Raw genomic sequence first — 23,107 nt, forward strand, 5'->3', positions numbered from 1 at the left:
ATTTATAAATAATTTTCAACCAAATATAAAAATACTGTAATTTGAAAAATATTTCTAATGTAGCTTGTAATATAGCACTGCATTTAAGCTTAAAAGTGTAGCCTATTACCTTTCATTGTCCTCAGCTATATCTTGATCAGACTCTTCGGAGCTGCTGTCTTCGTCTACATTGTCGCTATCTATGACAAGACAACCAAGCTTCTCAGCCGCTCTCCGCAGTATTTTCAGAAGATCTTTAGTCTTCAACTTTTCGAGAACAACCACTCGGCAACGACTCAGCAGGGCTGAGTTCAAACTGAACGATGGGTTTTCAGTAGTCGCTCCAATCAAAGTTAGAATTCCAGACTCCACGTGAGGTAGAAACGAATCCTAAAATATAGAATCAATAATGAATTATTCTAAACAATTTGAACAACCTTATTTGACCAGTAATCAATTATACAGAGAGGTAAATGTATTAATATAGTGCTACTTCAGTCCAACTAGGTTTGATTAGGAATAATTTAATAAATTCTGATTATTAAATACAAATTTATTCACTACTGAAAAATTTAACAAGCTAGAAACACATATTTTTTACTTGGACACATCACTACTACTGATTCTAACAATGCAGTCTCATAATTAACTCCATTCAATCAAACACTATTCTTAGGTGATTAGATCAATATAATATATTATGTATAGAATCTTGGATACTTGATCTCTCACATACCTGTTGTAGCTTATTGAATCGATGAATCTCATCCATAAATAGAATAGTCCTCCTTTTGAAGAGCTGGAGCTCATTTTTTGCTACTTTAACAATTTCTTTAAGTTCATTGACACCAGCAGTGACCGCAGATAGTTTCACAAATCTGGTCTGATTTGACGTATTCTCTTGTATCATTTTATTGATTATATGCGCAAGAGTTGTCTGGAAAATGATTATTATGAAAAATTGGTAATCCCGTCCTGTCCCCAAACCTATGGATTGGGGTACAGTTAAGATTTAATTCACGAAAACGTCGACAACCCCAAAAGTAAGTCTTTAATTTGCACTAACCTTGGAACTGGCGAGGAAGTGGACTGTATCTCGTGTGTAGAAGTTACTGCTGACGATATCCTGTCTTTATGCGTAGGCCTATATGATATTGCACATATATCACGAAACGAAACGAGGTAATTAATTGCGTTCAAGCTCGAACGCCACGGAACGGGAGACACGGAACGAAAAAGATGCTTACTTCTCGAGCACTATTTTTGAAGTGCTGGGGTGGAAAGATAAACGGGAAGGATGAAGGAGGGGTGAGGGAGAGAGGTTATCTTGCCTCTTTGGGAGAGGGGGAAGGGGAGGAAAGCGCAAACTAATCAGCCCACAATCAAGGCTGCCGATCATCCGTGAATCCACCAAAAATATTGTAAGATATAATAAATAACTGAAATTATCTAAGGAGACAACAATCCTTAAATACTTGATCTAAATGAAGATGTAATTGGAATAGTGATAAAACAAATGGAAATTTTTTCACTAGGCGGAGATCTTGAAAGTCATATGACCGTTTCCACACCAATAGCTGATAATCAGTGATAGCAGCGATGCTAAGATAGAAAGACAAGCTTTTGGAGTTCCTCAAACTTTATTTATTTCAACCGGTTAAACGTGAACAGTTTCCTATGAGAGTTCATATAGTATACGACCAGTGTGAAGGTAATGAGTTTATGAAATCAGTTTTTTAAGAAAGTTCTTCGTTGCTGAGTTATTTGTTATTTACATATTCGACGTTGCGTTGTTCTATTAATTTCGTTTTACATTGTTTAACAATACTCAACATGCCTCCTAAAAGTAAGAGTTCGAGAGACGAGCAAGCTGGAGATAACGCCAATCAAGATAGCAACGAGCTTGATGATAAGGTGCAGCAGAAACTCGACTTTATCATCAACGAGCTAAAGATAATAAAAACCGACGTTGAAGAGATTAGAGATGAGCAGAAGGATATGATCAAGTCAAGTCAGTTGTTTTGAACTCGTTACAAGCAATAAAAAGTCTATTGAAGAACAAGGGGCTAAAATTAATTCTTGTGTTCATGATATCTACTAATGAAATTGATTTATTAAAGAATAACTTGGACAGGGCCAATGGGGAAATTGCTGTGTTTCAACAGTATTCTCGAAAGAACTGTAATAATATAGTTGGAGTGCCAGTCCAAGACAACGAGAATATTTTTAATATCCTCAGAAATATATCTTTGTTCATAAACTTTGAATTCAGTCAGGGAACTGACTAACTGTCTAACTGTCGTAGACTGTCAGGTAGGAACCGTAAGATGGCACCTCCCATAATAGTTGAGTTTGTTAGGAACATAGACAAACAAAATTTCCTACAATGCAAGGTTGGAAAGGGAAGAGTCTTAGCCAGTGATATTGGATGGGCGAATGATACTCGTGCGATCTACATCAACGAAACTATGTCCCCGTTCTACAGGAGTATTTTCAGCAGAAGGAAAGGAACTGCAAAAGCAAGGTCATTTGAAATTCGTGTGGTTTAAGAATGGTAATTTATTCGCCAAAGTTGATGAACATTCCAAACGCTTTCAAATCTCAACAATCCAGGATTTCAAAAAGATACTTCCTCAGATAGAACTTTGATTTTTTATATTGTTTCATTTCATATGATCATGTGTATGAGGGTGTTTATTATTATTATTATTAGTCGTAGAGCTCCCGAAGTGAAAGACGCTGAGTAAAATCATGATCATCGATTTTTATTAGACTTGGCGGTTTTCTTGTTCGCCCACCAGCTTTTCATTCTCTGAGAAAATGCAGCTTTTCTTTCTTCATTCCATCTTGTGCCAACTCTTGGTGCTTTTATCTCTGGAATAATTTTCCATTTGTTCACTTTTGTTTTGAAATTATTTCTATTTTTAATTTCATCATCAGTAATTCCTGCCAAAACTAGATCTTTCTTAACATTCCTAATCCATTCTCCTTCATAGGCAAGCAAAGCTACATATTTTACTATTCTTTTTGTGATTCTATGGTCAGGGAGCCTCATGATATGACCATAGAATTTTAGACGTCTTTTTCTCATGTCTGTTACAATATTTGAATGTTGCTAAACTGTGCTATTTTTCTGTAATCTATAACCATTCTCAGTTAATCTCGGACCTAGAATTTTTCTAATTATTTTCCTTTCTTCTTTCTTCAAATTTTCTAGATCAGCTTTCCTGTTGAGATTTAGGGTCTCACTGGCATATAGCATTGATGGCTTTATTACTGTATTATAATGTCTAATTTTAGTGTGAAGAGACAAGCATTTTTTATTGTAAATGGATTGCACCAGCCCTAGGCCTTTACGAGCTTTCTTTATTCTATCCTGCTGTGATAATCTCTCCGAAATAACCTCTCCTAAATATTTAAAACCTGGAACCCTGTTGATTGTTCCATATTTAGTTTGTAGTCTGGTAACTTCTAGGTTTGTGGTTGTGAACACTGTTTTTTCGAAGGATATTTGTAAGCCAACTTTTTCTGCACATTCTTTCAAAGTTTCTATTTGTTTTATTGCAACTTCGCCCGAGTCTGCCATTATTGCAAGATCATCCGCAAAAGCCAAATAAGGTATTTGTAAATTATTTTTCTTGGACCCAAGCGCGATTGGCTTCCAAAGGTTTCTTTCTTTGAGTTGCTTCTCCCACTCTTCCATTACTCTATCCAGAACTATGTTGAATAGCAACGGAGACAATCCATCACCTTGTCTAACGCCTGTCTTTATCTCAAACGGTTTTGACAGTTTTCCCATGAACTTTACTTTGGATATTGTATTAGTTAATGTTTTTTCTATCATTTTCCGAGTTTTCTGATCTAGTCCTTTTTCTTCAAGAATTTTGAAAAGTGTGGGTCTGTGGATTGAGTCGTAAGCCTTTTTGAAATCGACAAATACGTAGGTGAGGGTGTTTATTATTCATGTACTATGAGTGTATTATGATTTTACTAGCAAGAGCCCGTGCTTCGCAAGGATCTTTATATAATTATTATAGATATAGTTAACGACTGCAAGAGATAGGACTGTGGAACAGAATAGTGGTGAAACTATGATAGCGCCAGAAGTGTCTCAAACACAATAGTAGGTACTACATGAACTTTTTGAAAGTGATTTGAAAAAATGTTAAAACAACAGAACTGGATCCTTATCATTCTACCTTCATTTAGAGAGGCTTTTTTTTGAGCCGAATGGAAATCTATTTATAAAAAATGAATGTCTGTTTGTGTGTTTGTTTGTATGTTTGTTTGTTCCCTGTAGACTTGAAAACTACTTGACATAACGGCATGAAACTTCGGGAATATGTTGTGTGAATATTGGGGATGATTTCTGAACAGAAATTTTAGTAGGGGGGCTAATAATAATTATTTATTAATCCATTTTACAGACATATGTTTTCGAAATTTTCGGCCGAGCGGCTACTGAAGAACGAAAAGATGATCATGATTCAAGATCATATTGTGATAATATGATTTAACATCTAAAGTTACCAGCTGTAATAAACATGTACTGGTATTAAAACGGTAGTTTGGAGTTGAAGTGTAGTTGATTGGTACCAGCTGTTGATAATGGTTCCTTAGAAGACCTATACAAATAATTATCACTCCCCTATTATTGAGAAACTGAAAAATGTTGAAAAAAATTATTCAACTAATGAAAGAGAGTATATATATATTGTATAAAACAAAATAAAACTTGTAGCACCCTTTATTTATTAAAAAACTTAAAATAGTTGAACAACTATTTTCGGTTCTAAAACCATCTTCAGGTTTTTTTTAATAAATAAAGGGTGCTACAAGTTTTATTTTGTTTTATTAATTCAAAAGCAGCCCATTTCAATAAGTGTTTTATATATTGTATAGTATATATGTATAGTATTCATATTGCATTCATTAGTTACTGGAGAATGAAAGAATAATTACAATTTTTTGAATTTAGCTTAGCTTATATTCATCCTAAAATGGTGCATAATCAAAAAGGTTCATAGGACCTTACTTTTTTGTTCAGCTTGCAAAATACCCCTCATTTCAATATTAAAATTTTCGACTGACTGTACAGTGAGTCAATCATTCTATCAAGGCTTGAATAATTTTGAAATTTTATTAAATAAAAATGATAGAGAATAATTATCATGTAGATATCAACACCTTTATCTAAAGACATATCAACTGCATGCGTTTTCATATTGCCGATACAGCATTGATAAAACTGTAGACGTTTATTTAGCAGTCTCAAAAAACTGTTCTAGCTGAAAAATTAATAATACATGCCACGTGTAGGCTAAACATATGTTTTTGAGATAATTTCTTTGATGCAGCTGTTTCACATTCACCATTATAAATTATACAGAGTTTGTGAAAATAAAATATTTATTGATTACCAAAACAATACTATTATTATATAATGATAATAATTAATTATTAAAACAATACTTTTATTATATCAGTAATAATAATATTATTGAACATATTTATCAACTATCAGAACAATATTATTGAGGTTGAGTGGAATCAGGTAGAAAGCTATAATAGAAAAGATGTTCTTTTTTGAATTTCTATCATATTATTTTGTTATTTCCAATGATTACAACATAATATGTTAGAATATCACATGTCAATAAATAAATTATCTCATTTCCATATGGCACTCACCTTACCATGTCCATAACCTTACTTAATAGGATCCTTTTTCATCCTTTGAAACCCTTAGAGGCAAAATATCTCAAAATCCGTTCTTAGTGCGCGTCTAGCATGTTTGAAGAATATTTGTGCAAAGTTTCAAGTCTGTAGGACAATTAGTTTGAGCTGTAGTGTGATTTTACATCAAAATTTTCGAAAAATGCCCTCTCCTGGACCCCCCTGTGCTCCTGATCGAAATTTTTCTGCATAGATCTAATTTTTTTTTCTTAGCTGAACAAAAAAGTTCCTCATGACTTTGCTGTGCAATGAGCGGTTAAAAAGTACAAAATTTTGGGGGGGCCCCAGCTCCCTCAGGGGAGCAAATTTCTGAAAATCCTTTCTTAGTGGATGTTTTCAGGCTACCATGAACAATCGTGCAAAATTTCAAGTTTTTAGGCTCAGTAGTTTGGGCTGTGGTGTGATTTCAGTCTGTCGGGGCTTAGCCTTTTATAAGTATAGAGAAGAAGAAGAAGATATCATGCCAATTTACCGTCAAGGCTGTTGAGTGCTGTGTGCGTGGAATTTCACTCGCTGTTTTTTTATTTTTTCTTGTAATTAGACTTTCTACAGTATAATTCTTGTTAAAAAGTATACATATATTTTTTCTCTCATTTACAATAAATGAGTTTGTTTATTGTTCAACAATGTATATGTCTGAATTGGCTGTATTGATAGCGTCATTCCCGAAACATCTCTAATATAATCTAATTATAAATGCATAATGTTATTGGATGGAAACGTACTATTAATAATAATAATATTGTGGTAACTGATTCAGCGCTATAAATCAAGTTCACTTCTGCTTTTTGAAAATTTAGAAATAGAGATGTGTCAGATCTGTTTCTGCATTTTGTCTGAAATTTTATAAATCGAAGTGTGTGAATGTTGCATGTGGGAATTCAAATTGTATTGTTTGTTATCATGACTCTCTTCATTGTAGTTTAATTTTCTTATTCATCTATGGCAGCTACTGTACAGTTTCTTGAATATATAGATGATGTTAACAATTGTTTTCTTACTGATAGAAATAATCTTACTATGGTACACCAAAGTATTCGTAGTATGAACTGTAACTTTGATTCTTTTATTACATACTTGAATTGCTGGAAAAGAAGGCCGGATGTTATTGTTTTTTCTGAAACATGGACTCAGTCCGATAATGATGCGGCCATGTACAATATTGAAGGGTATGATAGATATCACGCTAGTGCTGATTTCACTAGAGCTTCTGGTATTAGCCTATAGTATTTGTTTCAACTGAAGCCGGAATAACTTGCTCTGAAATTACAGTGAGTATTAATGGTGCTGATTCGGTGTTGATCGAGTGTAAGGTTTCCAATTATTGTTTTAATATTATTTGTATTTATAGATGGCATGGTGTTCAAATAAAACATTTTCTTGATAGTCTTGGTGAATTCTTAGAGAGTTGTCAGGCTGCTAATTGTTTTATAATAGGGGACATTAATGTAGATACAAATAATGTAGATGACAGCAAAACTTTGGAATATCTGGCTATGCTGTATAGCAATGGGTACGAGTGTCTTATAGACATGAATACTCGCATACTGAATGATAGTTCATCATGTTTGGGTCATATATTTTTTAGGTCAGGCTTAAATAAGAGAACAGCATTAAGTGCAGTGATAGAATCTCAGATTACTGATCACCGAGCTGTAGCGGTTTCCTTATCTAAAAGCAATTTTGGAAGTTACAGATCACCGTCTGTAGAAGAATCACTGATAGATTATGATAAACAAGAAGAACTTGCTTATTCATCATGACTGGAGCTCCGTCTATTTTTCAAATGATGTCAATGCTAAATTCAATACTTTCATGGAAACATTAATTAATTACCTAAACCAGTCTAAATATAAAGCTACTATGAGATTAGGTGGCGGTGAGAATTTATTGAAAGCTTGGATGACTGAGGGGTTGTGCGCTGCTATAAAAAATCGTGATAAGCCTTACAAAAAAATGTCCAGGAATCCAAATAACAATAAATTGAAAGCAGACTACCTGAAATTTAAAAAAAAAGATAGTTGTGTGGATAAAGGAACAAAAACAAAAGTATTATTCCAATCTTAATGTCTTGCCTATCCAGCAGCAATGAAAAGTGTGGTCAATCGTCAAAGAAACATTCAATTAGTTAGCAAATTGGAAGTACACTTGTTAAAGAAGATCAGATTATAGCCAAAAAGTTTAATCAGTATTTTTTTAAAGCACCAGTTGAAGTAACTTCGTCAGTGAGACCTCTGACTGATGAAAAAAACAGCTATTACGGAATAGATTTGTGGCCAAACAGTGTATTAATTCAATATATTTTGAGACTATTCAGTATAATGAAATTAATAAAATCTTAAAAAATAAAGTAAAATTAAAAAATAAAGACTTAAAGAGTCTAAAAAATGGCAAGTGTCCGGGTCTGGATGGAATTAGTGGTAAGTTAGTAAAAATAGTATCTGTAGCAATTATCCCAGTTCTCTGTGACATTTTCAATTGTAGCCTGGTTTGTGGCGTATTCCCTGATGCCTTGAAAATGGCTAAAGTTGTGCCGATCTATAAAAAAGGCGCAAGAACTGATATTGCCAATTATAGGCCAGTATCTTTGCTTTCAGTTTTTTCTAAGATATTGGAGAAGATTGTAAGGAAAAAAATAGCAGATTTCTACAGTATCAAAAAATTCTTTTATAGTGGACAATTTGGCTTTCAACAGGGTCTAAGTACAGAGATTGCTCTAGATCATTTCATGACAAACATTTATAATAGTTTGAATACTCGTGGTAGGATGAAAGTTTCAGGGACTCTTTCTCGATATAAAAAAAAGCTTTCCACACAGTAAATCATGATATTTTGATTAATAAATTGTCCATGTCTGGGGTTCGTGGAATCCCCTTAAACTGGTTTAAATCGTATTTAGAGAGTAGAAGACAATGTGTTAGTATAAATGGTATCCGTAGTGAATTGGTCACAAATAATAATTGTGGGGTCCCCCAGGGCTCAGTACTGGGGCCTCTCTTATTTTTAGTGTATATAAATGACTTATTTTCATTGAAATTCCATGGTACTGTTGCATCATTTGCTGACGATACTGCGCTGACCTATTCTGCTGATAGTATTAATCAATTACATGTAATGATGCAGTCAGATTTGAACAATTTGAGGCTCTGGTTTGATGGAAACAAAATAGTATTAAATGCTTCTAAAACCAACTTTATAAATTTCTCGATATCAACAGTCTTTGTATTTCCAGTCCCTGTAAAATATCATGAGATTGATTGTCAAATGGAGTCATGTAATTGTAATTGAATTAATCAAACAAATTCTATAAAGTATTAAGGTATGATTGTGGATGGCAAATTAATCTGGAAAAATCACATAATGAATTGGAAAAGTAGATTACGGTACTTCATTTGGTTAGGACATTTTGTAAACTTAAACAATTTTTACCTGGATATATTCTCCGGCAATTGTATTATGCATTGTTTCACTCTAAACTGGACTATGGCTTATGTTGTTGGATGTCGACATATGCTTGTCATTATAATCCTCTTGTAATTCTGCAAAAGGCTGCAATACGTATAAATTGTGGGGTAAAGAGAAGGATTCACTCTTTCCCGTATTTCAGACTTTTGCGAGTTTTGCCCTTGAGAAGCATGTATGTGTTTAAGGTGTTTTTCAAAATTAGTTGGAACCGAATGGGAATGAGGACTGTGCCTGATACGCATGCATTGTTGGGAGGAGTGATAACTCGACAAAGGACAAGGGAACATTAATTTAATAACACCTATGCCTTATTGTACTAGGTATAAAAAGAGCTTTGTATTTTTAGGATGCAAATATTACAATCAACTCCCCATCGGTATCAGGAGAATTAATTCTTCGTCACAATTTAAAATGAAACTGAAGAAATGGCTTTTGAGTCTGTCACTTGAAGAAGTGGAAATTTTTAATATTTATATCTGATCTGATATTTACAGATCAGATATTTAATATCAGATTTACATCTGATATTTCATCAAGATGTGATAGTGTACTGTATTATTTTGTAGAAGTGTATTGTTCTTATCGTTACACTGCATCTTTATAGTATGTATCTTAATGTGTCATCTGTACTTGAATAATGTGAACGATGTCTGGTAACCATAGTTTAGGTGATTTTTGAACTTCATAATATTATAGAGTTGTGATTCTACTGACTTGAGTTCAGTAATAAAGCTTAAAGTTATTCCCATTTGCATGTGTGTGGGTGTGGGTGTATTTGATCATAATGATAATTTATTAAACTCCTACAAACGGACAAAAGGAATACTATCGTTCTTTTTGTTTGTAGTAATTTTGTTTTGCAGAGGATAAATATTATGCCTACTCATATTTATTATGTGCCAAGCTTTATGGATAAGTGGGTCCACTATCTACTATTGTTGTGCCGTATTTCATTTGTTTTTCTATTTTGTGAAATAAAAACATATTCTATTTATCTATCTATCAGTCAATTGGAGGACATTTGGGTGTTGTGACAGTAAATTTCTGCCGACAATAGATTAGTGTAAAACCGGTATATCAACTAAATAATCCTCAACCCATGACCTACATCATTTACATGCAACTGTATTAAATTTCCTTACAAAATTTAGTATCAGTGAAATTTATACAAGTGACTTTTATAAAATAAATTAATAATCAATCTTGTACCTATGAAAATTACACTTTTTCTAATACTGTTCATTATATTATGTCAGAGATTTTATTTTGTTATAGAAATTTTGATAAAGAAATAGTTTTTTTAATGTCAAAATGAAAGTTTTCAGCTCAATCTAATATAATGTAATTTCTTCATTCATTTTCTTAGCCACGTACAATAGTTCAGCAAAGAAAACCTTATGCAAGATTGGATAAATCTACATTTTGCTGGCCAACCTAGTCCATTATCAATATTAACAGTTGATTTATAGCGACGTCAATGAAACTGTGTTAATACATACATGCTAAAAAAGAGGAAAATTGTGTCACTACATATGTGATAGCATTGAATATAGATTGTACTGAATAGACGGATTTATTAAAAATCGACCCTACCGGTTTTGGTTGTCAAGTACGGTAATTATCAATCCCTGCTAAACTTGAAGTACCTAGTAGCAATATTTATAGTCTGTAGATTTAATTTACCAGTGTAACAACCAAATACGATTGAGTTTTAATAAATCTGTGGTTGAAAAATATCTAGTCTTCTTATTCAGTACCGGTATGGATAACTATACAGTACACAGTATCACCATTACTGAGTACGCAGAGTGTTAGTAATGATATCATTTTTGTATTGAATGTTCAGTGTATAAGAAACAAACTTAATCTTCTTGAATTCTTCCCTGATGGTGCGAATATAGATGTGTTATGTGTAATTGAACACTGGCTAAGGGATGAAGAATCTATGTTTTACAGTGACTTATACAATCTTAGACTGGCTAGTGCCTACTACAGGAAACATCATATAAATGGCGGCTCCGCAATATATCTAAAGAGTAGTTTGAAATATAGAACAATTGATGTGGCGAGTTTTTGTGATTAACTGGTTTTAGAGATTGCTGTGCTGGAATCGCTTGACTTCTATAATAGTTGTATCAGTATAACGGTCTCCTGTCAGTAACCTAAATGAATTTTTCGAAAAGTTGGAGATCTTACTGAAATTCTTAGATTGGACAAAAGACCATAATAGGTGGTGACTTCAATATTCACCTTGAAACCCACAATGAACAGAGTTGCAGGTTCACATGCCTGCTACGTGAGAGTGGGCTCTATACTGCGAATCGGACACCAACTAGAGGTGCAGCAATTTTGGACACCATTGCTACTAACCTGGACTCCTGGGAATATAGAATGACTGATGTAGACCCAATGATTTCTGACCACTGCGCCATCATGATGGAAGTCAAACTCCAAGATGCTGCAATCACTTCCAAACCTGACGTACTATGGAAAGGGAAATATGTATTCTATAAACGGATATACAAGGAAGAACACATACCAATATTCTGTAGAGAACTGAACCGCATAAACTGGATAGAGGTTTTTGATAGTATACAGCCAGACTTGACGAGCTCATCTCAATCTATGCCAGCAACTTTAATTTAGTCTTTCCTGAAACCCAATTGAATACTGCAAGAAATATAAAGACATTCAAACCACAGTATGATAAATCCTGGTTCACCAAGGAATTATAAAACTTTAACGGTCTTGTGACAATCCTGCACCATCTGTACAAGACTGCAAACTCACCCGAACAGAGACTGACCTTCTACTCAAAATACATTGAGACTGATAGAATGTACAGAAGAGCGGTAAATAATGCAAAGAGAAGCCACACAGCACATTACATTGATTCGTACTCTAATACCTGCGGGGCTGCATGGAATGTCATACACCAAAAAATTAGAAGTGGAATCCTCGCTGAGTCCTGACAAATTCAACAATTACCTTGATTGTGTTAGTTGCGGATGATATCCAAATGAGCTTACCAAACACTGATGTTGATCCATTCTCTAACATCAGGGTAGGACAGCACAAAATGACTGCATGGAAAGAAGTCCCGCAGGGATTATAAATGTGAAGCATTTCAAAAATTCAGAATCACAGGAGATCCATGGAGTATCCTGTGACATATTGAAAAAACTATCACTACAATAATTGCAGATCCTTAGGCCATTGCTATAAATGAGTAGGCCTATCTGAAAAGTGACAGAATCCCGGTGTAACATTATTTTTTTCAGTAACGTGTTGCCCTGCTTGGCTGCAGTCGGTAGAGCAAGATTTGTTGGTACTGGATAATTTATATAAATCTCGGGAACGTATTATTTCCAAAGATTTGATAATCAATGCTGTATATCGCTGTCTTATCCAACTTATTCGGTGAAGAATATAGTCGGATGGTAATCTTAATCATTTTTCAATACTGGTAACTAAATAGATTATAGCGAGATTGGTCATGCATGGAAATAGGATAATAAATGAAGGGTACACCATTCATTGACTTGCTTTTACCGCCAGTCAGTTACTGTATTTTGATTGGCTTATTCCAAAATTACCATGTATCCATGCGCTGAGTAGAATATACTACACTTCCTTAATATTTTTATTTTTTTTTACATATTTTGTACATGCTTGTTTGATAAAATAAATATTTTTGTGTTCTTTAAATTGTTTTTCCTTTTACATTAACATGCCATGTGGTTACCAAATCCTCGGATCACATTTTAAGCAAATGCTATTTGTATACAACTAAATTTGCCACAGGCGTCTGGCTAAATTTCAATTTATACGGCTTGACCGATTATTTAGGTTGCCGACCAGTAAGTATCGTAGAGCCTAACCTCAAAAATTCATTATTTTATATAATTAAATAAATAGCAATAACATTCTTATTTCTATATAGCTGTTCAAAACTGTAGCCAGGATACCCGTTATTATCTAATCTCTAGCTTGTTGATATCGCACCCGGCAATAACAAAGCAGCTGTTTGCTTGAGACCTATAAAATCTTTTCATTTAGCGATTTTGCCAGTTATTCAGAATATTCTGTTATACTGGATATCCTGAGAACCTCAAAGACTTGACAATCTACAAAAAAGCAGACTTCAGGCCAATATCCATCCCATCCAAAATGTCCAAAGTTGTTGAAGCTATAATGAAGCAACAATTGACGGAATACTTCGAAAGAAACAACCTCTTCAACAGCGCTCAACATGGCTTTGGGAATAACCGCTCAACAACAAGTGCCCTCATTGCTCTCACAAATTAAATTCAAAATGCTTTTGAGGTAGGTAATACACTAGCTCTGACACTTTTTGACCTGATTAAGGCTTTTGACTGTATTCCACACAAAATCCTTGTCATTAGGCAGGAAGGGTATGGGATTGGTGGACAAGTCCTGAAGGCCATCATCAGCTATCTTGAGAACTGAAAACAAGTAGTCTCAATAAAAGAAGCAAGTTCTCAGATAAGAGAAATAAAGTATGGAGTTCTGCAGGGATCTGTATTGGGCCCACTGCTGTTCATACTGCTAACAAATGACTTTACACCATCTAACGACTCCATACTATTTGCGGATGACACAACAATTATGTCAAGAGGAAGTACAAGAAACCAAGTCCATGCAAGAAAGGAAATTCTCACCCGTGAGGCAAAGGGATGGTTCCTGAAAAATCAACTGAAACTAAATGAAGACAAGTGCCAAATTCTCTTAAATAAAGTTTAAAATAAGTAAACAAATTCTTAAAAAATAAAGTTTGGAATGGTGAAAATGAGCCAGTAAAATTATTGGGATTCTGGATTGACAGGAAGCTAAAATGGAATACACTCATCACTCAGATTTGCACGAAACTTTTAAGAGTAGCCTACTTCATCTACTCAGAAAGCTGAGATATGTGGTGACAAGGGATTATTTTCTAACAGCATATCATTCACTGTTTCACAGCCATATAACCTACGGGATTTTTATTTGGGGGCATGCTTCGACTGCATTGGACGTGTTACTGCTTTAAAAAAGGCAATCAGGATTATAACCTTCTCAGACCGCCTGAAACATTGCAAGCCACTCTTCAGAAAACTGAGAATCCTAACAATGTTCAGCTGATACATATATTGCTTATTAATATATGTTAAAGACAAAGTGACAGTCTGAAGAAAAGGAGTAATGTTCATGTTCACCAAACCCGAGGTGCAGGGATTCTAGATAAACCCTGTAGCAGACAGACAGGGACTCAAAGCAGCTCTTAAATCGTTCTATCGGCTCCCCAAGTCTGTGAAGGATGCTGAAAAAATATTTGCAAACGCACGGTAAAGGAGCGAATGGTAGAGCGGCCCATCTATTCGCTGATGGAACTGGAGGATGAGCCTTTATTCCCAAATGAGGTCCATGACCTCACCAGCATCTGAGGGGACGTACCCCACGTCTTCCTTGACACAGTCTGTATGGTCATCCCAGCCAACGACGAAGGAATCACGTATCAAGTAAGTATCAAGAGTAACCTTTTAGATTGTAACCTTTTGGGACTCTGGAAAAAAATTTATTGAAAAGAAAAGAATACTTGAATAGTCTCAATTGATTATTTCAACTGAGTTCAATAATATTGAAAAAGTTATTATAGATTAGTTTTTTTGACATTTAATGTTTAGCTAATTGACATTGTAATTTTTGACACGATCTATCCGGGGAAGCCTTTTCATCGATCACGATATTGGATTATTTGTTTTTAACCACAAAAGAGCAATACAATTTTTAATTATTTATTGTTTAGAAAACTAAAACATTGGACTTACTTCATCAAGTTAGTTAATTTAAATCTTTACCTTTCCACATCCAGGTGGTCCCCAAAGAATCATGCTTGGTATATCCTGTTGCTGTAGCAAAGAACGTAATATTTTGTTTTCACCCAAAACCTGGTTTTGACCAATGAAGTCCTTCAATGTAGTTGGTCTCATTTGCTCAGCCAAAGGAACTGATGATTGGAAAGATACATCTTTTTCCTAAAATGGAGAGAAGTTCAAGATTGAGTTGCAAATAAAATAATAAAAATTCAAAAGTTCTAATAGCATGAATTTAAAATGCATGATTCTAACTGAAAAATATTTGACATTCATTAAGCAATGCACTCACTTGCTTGTCTTGAGTGTTTCCTTGAGTTTTGGCTTTCTTACATGCTGAAAACAGTAAAGCCTCCGAGCTTGTTTCACCACACATTCTTTTGGGTCCATTATTAGATTTTTCTGAAAGAAATATACATTTGTTGACATGCGATTCCAGAGTTTTCAATGGAAATGTCCTATCGCACATGGGACAAATCCCTGATGATTCGGTCTCAGACATTAGTTTAGAAGGTAGAATTACAACACATAGAATCACACAATTTTTAGAGGAAATTGGATTCAAATGACAAATCAATCAAACCTTATCAACTAGTAACTAAAATCGCATCCATAACCTTAAATATTGCGCGCTATAAATAAACAGAAACAGTAAAACAAGGCTCTTCAATTTTTTCGATACTCGATTCAAAAAAATATCGATAGTCCATCACAAAATGATATTGTTTTCATCCTCAACTTAAAAATTCATTTCATTTTCACTGAAAATGGTCTAATTTGAAAAAAATCAAAGTAATAAGCTTCAAATAGTCATTTTTTCCTTCATAATAATATTATATTCATCAGAAAAAAGTATTATCAGCAAATATCAAATTAATGTGGTGGTGGCAGTGTTACAGTATCAGCTGTTTTTGACAGAATAATTTATTTTATAGAAGTAGAAGACAGAAGACGCAACAACACAACACACTGATTTTGTTGATTCAATTTAAATTTTGGTTATATTTTTTAAATTTGGTCTACTAAAAACCAAGCTATATTTATTAATAAGTAACACAAAATTCAATTATGTATTATTTTAAGTAATAAAGAATTTTTAGACTTTGCTAATGACAAGTGACACCTAGACTGGAATGAGGAATGTTGAAGTACCGTTAGCTAGCGCCAATGACCCTGTTATTTGTTATTTATAAACTATTTGTATATTAAGGCGTGCATTTAATGAAATGTATGTAGAGCTCAGTTTTAATTGAAGTCTTCTGCAATGATTTCATCATTACCACGTGTTTCAAGTAATATCATTTATTGAGTTTATTGATAGAAACAGATACCGTAGGAGTTGAGATGGAACTTGAGAAAGAGAGTAAAACAAAAAAGAATAAGATAGGTGTAAAAACTAAACTTTTAAAAAAGAAAACTGTTGAGGATTCTTTGAAGGAAAAAACTTTGATATCTGGTGTTGATTTGTTGGATAATTCAACGGAATACCAGAGAGATGAGGTGAGTGAACTAACAGTTTTTAGTTAGGTATGTAAAGTTACTTTTTTGTTGAAGCGTTATATTTGTCAGTTTAGGGTATGTCTTATTAGCCTACAGTGACAAAAACTCTCAATTATAAATTTTTTTGCTGGATGATGCTCTTATTATTATTGTTAAATTAAGATTTATGAGTTGAACTCACAACTGTAACGGCATTATTTTTTCAAACCATCCCAGTACCGGTACGCTATATCTGACTGGGCAACTATAGTTTTTTAATTAGATCATGCCATAAATTTATTTTAATGCTTAGAAAATTACTGGCATTCAACAAAAGTTTCATTAATAATAAAAAGTAATTCAACTAACCTATGAAAAATAATTTTGAGTTGAAGTTACAAGTACAAGTTATAATGCAGAAAGAGATTGTTCACTTCTCTAAGGAATTTTGCAAAAATACCGTACCGTAACAAATTTCCATCTTAGATTAGACAATATTATTTTAGACGATCAACCGTCTGTAATCTGCATTGAATTTGGCCTTGGAAGAGTTACAGGAGGAGCTGATATAAAGAAATCATTCATTTTTTATTATTTCAACCAATATTTGCCATACCATAGGAGTGGAAATTAAGAATTATATATACTGTTCTCACAACCTGCTAACCGTATGTAATAGAGTATTATTTTGTCCGTTTTTGAACTATTTTTAACGACACTACAGTCTAATTTAAATAATAATTTACAGTCTAGTAATTAGACTGTAGTGTTGAATGAAAAAGACTAAGAAATTGTCAAAAAACCAATGATTTATTGATAATTAGAAACTATGAATAATTTCTAATTATCAATAAATAAGTGGTTTTTTGACAATTTCTTAGTCTTTTTCATTCAATATGAATAATTACCACAATATCAACTTCTCAACTACACAAAAAGACTGTAGTGTCGTTGAAAATATTTCAAGAACGGATTATTACTTGCAGTTCGTCATGGATAATGAAATAGATGAGTATTTTGTTGTCTTCAGATCTAGATAGATGAACGTTATGCAAATCAAATCTGTTTTCATAGTGAGTTGATAATTTTTTACAGGGTGATGGAGAATCTATAAGTGATCAAGACTCTATTGCGTTTGAAAAAGACGCAATGAAGTCCGATAGGAGTAGCACTGATGAGATGGAGAAGCTCCAGAAAAAGCCTTTGAAAGTTAACATAGAAATTGATGTTATCTCTACAATGTTATTTGCAGCAGCTGTAGTTACTAGATTTTATAAACTTGAGGAACCTCGGAATATTGTGTGAGTATTAAGTTACTTGTTTATTTTTTCTTAGGAAAATGAATGTCCATATGAGCCCTTGGCTTGTTCAAAGTAATGGTAGGGATGATACTGTTAAGAGATGAATAGGTCTTTAGAGTCCAAACAACCGGAAATGGATTTTGAAAATTACAACTATTGAGTATTCGAGCTGGCCTGAATACAACAAGAGTAGGTACTGTTTTAAAGAAAGAACCGAAAGCACGGCTTTTATCTGACATGTGCTAGAGTACTCAGATCGAGTCTGTAATCTGCATTACAATCTGAAAGGTTGTTGAATGGACTTGGGGCTGAGGTGGATGTGTTGTGTCAAATGGTCAATCAAGTTTCAAGCACACAGTGAAATTGCTTTTGAGACAAAATCAAAGTAACTAAAAATAAAAATGCACTGACACAATTTTCACACTGATATTCTGTGTCATAAACCTACTGGATATCATTTAGCTTACGAGGACAATCTACCTACGAGGACTTCTCCTTTGTAGCGGCATCAATTCAAAGTCAATTGGTTGTGTCTTCCCAAAAGGTCAACGATGTAGCCTACTACACATCAGAATGCAATATATACACTGAACCGTCTTTCTCCAATGTAAAGCTGCTTTGGAACATTAGTCCCAGGAAAGTTCAAAATTTATATCAACATTTACCAACCTACGTTAGTTAATTCAAAGAGACTGATAATGAAAGGAATATTATTATTGCTAAAGTCTGAGTTAGACTGCAGATGGCTATCTTAGAGGAGCAACTTGTTTCCTACCCAAGCAACGTTTTGCAGAAGTGGATTCAAATAGTAAAACTAGGTATAATAGGCATATAAATGTGTTACAGCCTCACAAATGCATTTGAATTACACTTTTGGGTAAATTTATGTATTATATCACAGTTCTGTTGTTTAATTTGTTTACTTATTTTTTTCAGATTTGATGAATTGCATTATGGGAAATATGTCAGTCTCTACATGAGAAGAACATTCTTTTTCGATTCACACCCTCCACTAGGAAAACAATTGATTGCTGCAGTCGCTTACATTGCAGGATTCAATGGTCAGTTATTACTTTTCATATCATTCAATATAAAGTTTTATAAATGATTTGGAACTTGCTAGTCAGCTACAGCTTGATACAGGTAGTCTAGTGTATTTGCACTGCAACCTGACAGTCGTTCAAATCACTGATCATAATGAGTCGTCCTCATACTAGTATGCAAGTCTAAAAGTAACTGTATAAATGTTGACACTTAGTCGAGTGGATTGGACACTGGCTTTCTAATTGCCGGCCAGATAGCCGAGTTGACTAAGGCGTTGCACCCTTCAGTCTGTTAGTGCTACCTGGTCGCGGGTTTGAATCCCGCCGAATCCCATCAAATAGGCATGGACGATTGATCTTCTCATCAAATCACCCACGCACTTCCCATTACCCACGCACAAGCAAAATCGGTCATGTGGGCATCATTCGCTTTAAAAAAGGCTGGGTTCAATCCCTGGCATACCACAATAATATTATCTCTTCTAAAAGGGGGAAAACACCTGGTAACACCCTAAACGGGATTTCCTTGGGAGTAATTTGTCAACAATTGTAATTATTGTATATTTTTCAAAATATTGACTATTTTATTTCTTATTGAGTAAAACTCTTCTATACAAATACCTCTTTTATAAAAGATTCAGGCATTCTTGTGAGATTGTTTGAGGTTGATACTCTCAAGCTCAGGCGGGAGGTGTCATCTTTATTTATTTTTTGAAAGATTCTCATGAATGATCTTAACTCTTCTTACCTCCTTGGTAGAATTGGTTTCGCCGTGCCCACTCTAAGGCGGAGATGGCATCCCCCACTTCCAGTTCATAGTATAACAGTGGGTGCATATTCCCCCCCCTCAACCTCATGCCAAGATTGTTTAATGGACTTGGGGCTGAGGTGGATGTATTGTGTCAAATGGTCAATCAAGTTTCAAGCACACAGTGACATTGCTTTTGAGACAAAATCAAAGTTACTAAAAATAAAAATGCATTGACACAATTTTTACACTGATACTCTGTGTCATAGCCCCCTAATATTTCCTTTATTGCCATAGTTTTTCATTGGCATTTATCATCATCATCTTTATCTTTATCATCATCCTCATCTCCTCATTTATGCTTGTTATCTTCTCTCTCATTTCATGTATATTCTCACCTTTTCTTCCACTTATCTCAACTTTTCAATACCATTTATACTTTTTCAAGTAGTTTTTTCTAAGTACTTTTTCTAACGTTAGTTTAGTAAATTTTGTTTTGAATAGGAATTGTACTTGTCTTGTTAGGATGTTAAGGGAGCATATTTAGGTTTTACCTGTTGCTTCCATTGTAAAATTGTGAAATAAATCAAATTTATTGTAGATTGAAATGAAGTTATTAAATTTGTGTTACAGGTAACTTCAAATTTGACTCTATCGGAAGTCCGTACAAAGAAGAAGTTCCTCTTTTTGCGTTGCGGCTGGTGCCGGCCGTCTGCGGCAGTCTATTGGTGCCCTCCGTCTATCACTTCATGCTAGAGTTGGGCTGCAAACAGTGGACTGCAGCGCTGGCTGCCTTTCTCATATTATGCGGTAATCTGAATAAATTAAATAGTTCAATGAAATGAAATACAAAACAAACTATATTGTTATTATCCTATGAATAAATTTAATTACTTTAGTTTAGTTTATTCTTTGCCTCAGTCTATGACTGGGGGATTTTCAGATTATACTTAGCGTACTTAGAACAAAAATTTCGTTCATTGCCTCATAATCTATTGTTTCAATTTGACCATGTTGCACCATGATGATATTGAAACTTGAATATTTTTATAAATACAAGTAGTTGAGTAGAATAAGACAACGTATTGTGTTATGAAGCTTATACAATATCAAGTCTCACTTTACAATAATTTTGAAATAATGTATAAGGGAAGAACAAGTAAATAGATTAATGAAGATTATATTCTTGTTGAATAAAAAAAAACTCTTGCAACCGGTTGCACAAAATTTTGTTAACTTTCAATCCCAATTAAATGCCACGAGAATCAATCAGAGAAGCGTTCATCTCATAATAACCTTCTCTGATTTGTTCTCGTGGAATCCAATCATTATTAAAATTTGACAGACTTTTGTGCAACCAGGCCTTAAAGCTATAAAAATTCAAAAGTTCACTAATTTATTGAAATAATGAGATTACGGTTTCGACTCTCGTTGTCATCTCCGATAAAAATTAATAAGGAGTGGCCGTAGTCGAGTGGTTTCTCCGATAAACCAGTTTAAAGTTTTTCTTATCCAAAATAGTTAACGGCTACAATAGCACCTTCAATACTACACAAAAACTGTATTTTTGTTTCAGATAATGCGGTTCTGACGCAGTCGAGGTTCATACTGATGGAGTCGATGCTGTTGGTATTCACTCTGTATGGAATGTTTTGTGTGCTGCGGTTCCGCAAAATGAAAAGTCAGGCCTACAGCTGGCAATGGTGGCTTTGGTTGTCATTGGCTTCAATTTCATTAACTCTGGCACTATGGTACACTATCTCACGCATACATTTTCTTCTTATATAATTCTGTCACTTAATTTAAATTTCTGTTACTTATTAACTCGAGCGCAAATAGAGACAGGCCTAGTTTCTTGAAATCGATTTCAAGTTCACGATGCAATACCGAACAAAATTGAATAAATCTCATAATTTTTATCGATGCAATACCGAACAAAATTGAATAAATCTCATAATTTTTATCGATCCATAACCCTTTTTATGTTCAGATGTAAGAGATGATTGACATAGGCACACAGTTTAAAGTGGACCTTTCTGTAGAAAATTTGCATTCTGTGAAATTCACATCATATATTTTAATATATTGTTAGAACTAGTAGTTTCTAGCTCTATGTCTGTTTCTAACTTTATGATTGAAATTTGTGAAGACGTTTGCACTAAATGAAATGTTCTTACATTTCAATTAAATATATTAAAGTGTGAAATCGATCTACTGTGCTTAGACACTAAAGAGCTTAAACACTAGACTTGCATAGGTTAGCTTGCCATAGTTCATGTCTAGTGTACGAAAACTACTATAAAGCTGCTTGACATAATTTCCTACAATTCTGTCGATCTTGATAAACAAATGTAGGCCTAATTTATTATTTCATATTCATCCAAAAGTAAATTACGAACTGTAAAGAGAACCCTTTCTAGGCTATTATTATATAGTTATGCTAATATTCCTCTTGAAACGGTTGTCTTAATATGATATTATATTAAATATATAAAATTCCAATGCTTGAATTTGAGAAATTAATCACTACAGATCCATTTTATTCTCACCGGTAATCTGCTTTATATTCCAATCTACAATGCAGGTCACTTTTTGATGGCAAGATAATCATATTTGGGCTTCTACTTTTTTCTACCTTTGGGCCAAATTTTATGTTATACCTTTTTGAGATAACTTGGGTTTTCCTTTGTGTTTTTGGGATTCACTAGGGTTTGAATGAATGAGTGTTGATTTTATGGTATTGTTTTTCTTGTCATATTTTATGTTCGTTGGGCCATGCATTATACGATTTATTTAATAAGGAACAATATAATATAAGATACTCACACACATACGAGCACAGTTGTCCTTGTCCAGTGTAAGAGTATCTTATTGACAATTGTTCCTGTTTATTTTTTGAAACAGGTCATTGGTTTGGGAAAGTGAGTTTGATATAAATATGTGTGATTCGAGCTTTCAAACTACATTATTTATTCAAACTCTTGGATTATTTTTGTTGGAATACATTTTTTACTATTTTATCATCTAAATAAATCTGTTTGAGCTCAATGTTTTTGTTTGGGGTGAAGCTAATTTATGATTAAATATAAATATTTACACAAAATTGATGTAAAATTATTAATTTTATGTTTTTGTTTGTGGTAAAGTTAATTTATGATAAATGTCGATATTTACACGAAACTGATGTAAAAATTTCAATTTTCAAGTTTTCATAATAATTTATAATTATAAGCTGTTTACATTGTTATTTAGTATCAGTTTTCATCATCATTGCGTTTCTTCAACCAGCTTCCATAATTATCTTTCTTCGATCACTTCTCATCATTATTCGTGTTATCTTGACCACTTATCAATATTTTTCAGTCATGTTCCTTACATCTGCTTTACATTATTGCTCCATATTTTCTTGAACAGTTTTCCTTTTGTATTTTGTTAAATTGTCCACTATATCATTCTATGTAATGTTTCAATAGATCGAATTTA

General features: G+C 33.7%; 2 protein-coding genes across 2 annotated transcripts in view; one reads left to right on the forward strand and one right to left on the reverse strand.

Annotated features, from left to right (window-relative positions):
• The window catches only part of LOC111048379 (ATPase WRNIP1), a 70,502-nt gene extending 54,791 nt beyond the window's left edge, over positions 1-15,711 (reverse strand). Inside the window, exons 1-4 of the mRNA XM_022334252.2 lie at positions 15,346-15,711; positions 15,039-15,215; positions 716-916; positions 110-369 (exon numbers count right to left, since the gene is read on the reverse strand). Of these exons, the coding sequence (XP_022189944.1) occupies positions 110-369; positions 716-916; positions 15,039-15,215; positions 15,346-15,555 (848 nt within the window). The 5' untranslated portion in view covers positions 15,556-15,711. The remainder of the gene's footprint in view (positions 1-109; positions 370-715; positions 917-15,038; positions 15,216-15,345) is intronic.
• Positions 15,712-15,974: 263 nt separating this feature from the next.
• LOC111048378 (protein O-mannosyltransferase 1) overlaps positions 15,975-23,107 on the forward strand; it is a 31,405-nt gene continuing 24,272 nt past the window's right edge. Inside the window, exons 1-5 of the mRNA XM_022334251.2 lie at positions 15,975-16,553; positions 17,628-17,833; positions 18,770-18,894; positions 20,258-20,434; positions 21,201-21,375. Coding sequence (XP_022189943.2) covers positions 16,398-16,553; positions 17,628-17,833; positions 18,770-18,894; positions 20,258-20,434; positions 21,201-21,375 — 839 coding nt within the window. The 5' untranslated portion in view covers positions 15,975-16,397. The remainder of the gene's footprint in view (positions 16,554-17,627; positions 17,834-18,769; positions 18,895-20,257; positions 20,435-21,200; positions 21,376-23,107) is intronic.

This window comes from Nilaparvata lugens, chromosome 3 (assembly GCF_014356525.2).
Source record: "Nilaparvata lugens isolate BPH chromosome 3, ASM1435652v1, whole genome shotgun sequence".
NCBI lineage: Eukaryota > Metazoa > Arthropoda > Insecta > Hemiptera > Delphacidae > Nilaparvata > Nilaparvata lugens.